Here is a 3,229-nt window from a genome sequence, read left to right as displayed (position 1 = left end):
GAGATTAGGCGGTTGGCGGCCGACTTCCAGCGGGCGCAGTTCGCCGAGGCCACGCAGAGGTGCCCGACCCTCCCTCTCCTTTGGGGCGTCCAAAATAGCCCCTGGGTGGCCACCCCCAAGATCCGAGGCCACTAGTCCCTGGACCCTGACCTCGGACTTTCCCAGCCTCTGCCGCCATCCCCGTCTCACCCCCACTCCTCGAGCCGGGGTGGTGGTTCCGAGTGTAGTTCTTGGCCCGGAAACCCCAAACCTGTGTTCCGATCCCCCAGCCATGCCCCAGCCTAGTGCTAGCGCGCCCCGCCCCCACGGGGCCCGGGCTGCGGGCTGGGAGCTCCCTTCGTGTCCCTTTCTTCCTTCGTGCCATCCGGTCAGTGTGGCATCATCGCCTTTTGTGCAGTTCCCGACCTAGAAAGAGCGCGAGAGGCGAGGGTAACCCCCTCGCACAGTACTTTGCAAATACTGTGTTGACCCTTAAGAGACATTTTGCCTTTCTGCCCAGCGGAACAGAGGTGCCAGGCCAGCCCCGTGGCCCCGTCTGTCATTTTAGGGCCTCCTGGGTGCTGACCGTTCCTACCAAGCCACTCGTTTGGGGGGATGTGTCCGGAGCGCCCTAACTCTGCTTGTTTAACAGGACACGTGCAATGCTAATAGAATCCTCCTGCAGCCATTGTCTGTTTCTTGCCATTGATGTTTTTGTTCCTTCTGGGGCCGAAGACCTTAATCCCTTGATGCTGTATTTTGCAGCACACAGCAAACCAGGACGCGCACTGGGCTTCAGAGCCTGCGTGGCAAAGGGTTGCAGTTCTGGTTTCCCTGGGCCAGATCTGCCTGCGGACCCACTGTATGAAGTGCCAGGGTTTTTTCTACCTAAATTATGCGTCCTCACCTTCCTATTCAGATTTCCGCATTAGAAGCTGGCTTAGGAGAGAGCAAACTTGAAATCCATGATAGAGTGATTTGTACCAATTAGGTACATGACTTAAGGGCACGAGAACCTGTTTACTACTCTCAAGTGCTGCTGGGGTTTTTTTAACTCATTGAATTAGTATCGTTATACTAATAAAAGGTAGAGATATTATAATATAAAGCCTAATGATTCTTTACCCAAACGTTAGTTGTTTTTTACTTTTAAAAAGCCCCTCTTCGTACATTATTTTAATTTTATTGAGCACCAACTGTAACAAGTGAATTTTAAAAACTTATTGTTTCCCTCAGGTTGTCAGAGCGGAACTGCATTGAGATTGTGACTAAATTGATTGCTCAGAAACAGCTAGAAGTAGTTCATACACTTGATGGCAAGGAATATGTTACTCCGGCCCAAATTAGTAAAGAAATGAGAGATGAGCTACATATCCGAGGTGGTAAGTAATTCCTTAGTATTTTTTTTTTTTTTTCCTTTCTGGATTTTAGGAAGGGAAAAAAAACCCCTTAAAACCATGAATAATAAATTATTCTGAGGTTTTAAGACACCCATCTCAATTGTCTATATGGTTACAGCCTTAATATTTGAGCTGATTCAGGTAAACATGATCATATAATTTAAATGAAGTCAGATAGTGTCATTTTACAAAATAACATTAATATTTTGAGTTATATGTCTGTGTGTGACTCAATCAGTTGTTTCTTTTCACAGTTCCTGAATTTATTGCATGACTCAGGGGAAGGTACTTAGCTGCCTATTAGAGTGGTAATTATGAAGGGGAAACAGATTTTAAAGGATTATAGGTTGTTGAAAACCAAAGCTGTGCTACCATGCCTTTTTATTAAAACTTACCTTTAAGTAGTTGCAAATTAGGAAACAATTCAGTATGATGCTACACATATTTTATTGTAGGAAAACAAGCACGCACAGTTTTTGTTTTTCTTTGTCTTTTAAAAATTTGTACAAACTACAGAGCTAATTTGAATGCTGATTAAAATAGAAAAGAACTATGAAAACAACTCTTCATTAGATGTTATCACATATACCAGCCGTGGGCAAACTACGGCCTGGGCCGGATCTGCCCGTTTGAAATGAATAAAACTAAAAAAAAAAAAAAGACCGTACCCTTTTATGTAATGATGTTTACTTTGAATTTATATTAGTTCACACAAACACTCCATCCATGCTTTTGTTCCGGCCCTCCGGTCCAGTTTAAGAACCCATTGTGGCCCTCGAGTCAAAAAGTTTGCCCACCCCTGACATATACCCTCCTTGCTTGTTTTCTTTATTTTCCTGCATAGTACTCATAAAATATTAGCTATTATTTAGAATACTTAACAGATTTTCTTTTTCTAATGGATGTGAGTCTACCAATTTTAAATAATTGAAAAAAGTTCATCTGAATTTAGTTGTCAATATCTCTTTGGTCACAGTAGATAATTGTGAAGGGAGATAAATAGCCTTCATAGGTCTGGTCAACTTGTATATCAGTTGATGCTTGTAATTGGCCTGATGTGACAAATGGTGTGACACATTGAAAATAAATTATAAGCATGAAGACTTACACAGCTAATGGTTTATTATTATTGCAGCCATATGTCTTTTGTAGGAGGAGGACTTTGACTGTCCAAAATGTAAATCTATTAGAATTTACAGTTTCTGGCTTGTGTGTACGTATACATAATTAAAAATAAATGGATGTCTTTTTTTTTTTAAAGGTCGGGTAAACATTGTTGATCTGCAACAGGTAAATTTTTAATTCATAAAATTTTTTCCTATGATTTGTTCATTCTTTGATACTATGAATTTTTTCAATGTCTTAAGTATTTACTAGTTACAGGTGTCAGATTTTGTGTAATGTTTGTGAAGAAGTAATTACATTTCTCACTAATACATGGAATCAGTTTAGTAAGTCCAGATAGATTTAATCAATTTAATAAGTTCTTTCTCAGTTGACTTACTTATTCTTTATTTTTACCAAATAAACTCAAAATTGACATTTTGTATAATTACAGGACTTAAGTAATTTGGGGAGAAAAACTCATCAGTTTCATGTTCACTTGTTTTTAGTATATGGAAGTAATAGACATACCAGGTGTACCGGTTAATAATGCAGATTTTTTTTCAATAGATGGAGTTACACATGTTGATATATATGCGATTTGATATGTATGCTATTTTGTTGTATTGACAACAGGCTTCAAAACTTCATATGTCAAATTTTCTGAAGGTACTAACATCTTAGATATTTTTACACTTACAAATGTCGAATTTTGTGCCAAAAAAGAGCATTTGCGGGAAGTTTTA

General features: G+C 39.7%; 1 protein-coding gene across 1 annotated transcript in view; it reads left to right on the top strand.

Moving 5' to 3' along the window:
* The window catches only part of UFL1 (UFM1-specific ligase 1), a 30,642-nt gene that overhangs the window by 5,323 nt on the left and 22,090 nt on the right, over window positions 1–3,229 (top strand). The window contains exons 2-4 of the mRNA XM_006778274.2: window positions 4–59; window positions 1,216–1,361; window positions 2,641–2,669. Of these exons, the coding sequence (XP_006778337.1) occupies window positions 4–59; window positions 1,216–1,361; window positions 2,641–2,669 (231 nt within the window). The remainder of the gene's footprint in view (window positions 1–3; window positions 60–1,215; window positions 1,362–2,640; window positions 2,670–3,229) is intronic.

The sequence above is a fragment of the Myotis davidii genome, unplaced genomic scaffold, assembly GCF_000327345.1.
Source record: "Myotis davidii unplaced genomic scaffold, ASM32734v1 scaffold269, whole genome shotgun sequence".
Taxonomy (NCBI): Eukaryota; Metazoa; Chordata; class Mammalia; order Chiroptera; family Vespertilionidae; genus Myotis; species Myotis davidii.
This window is presented reverse-complemented; position numbering and strand designations above follow the sequence as displayed.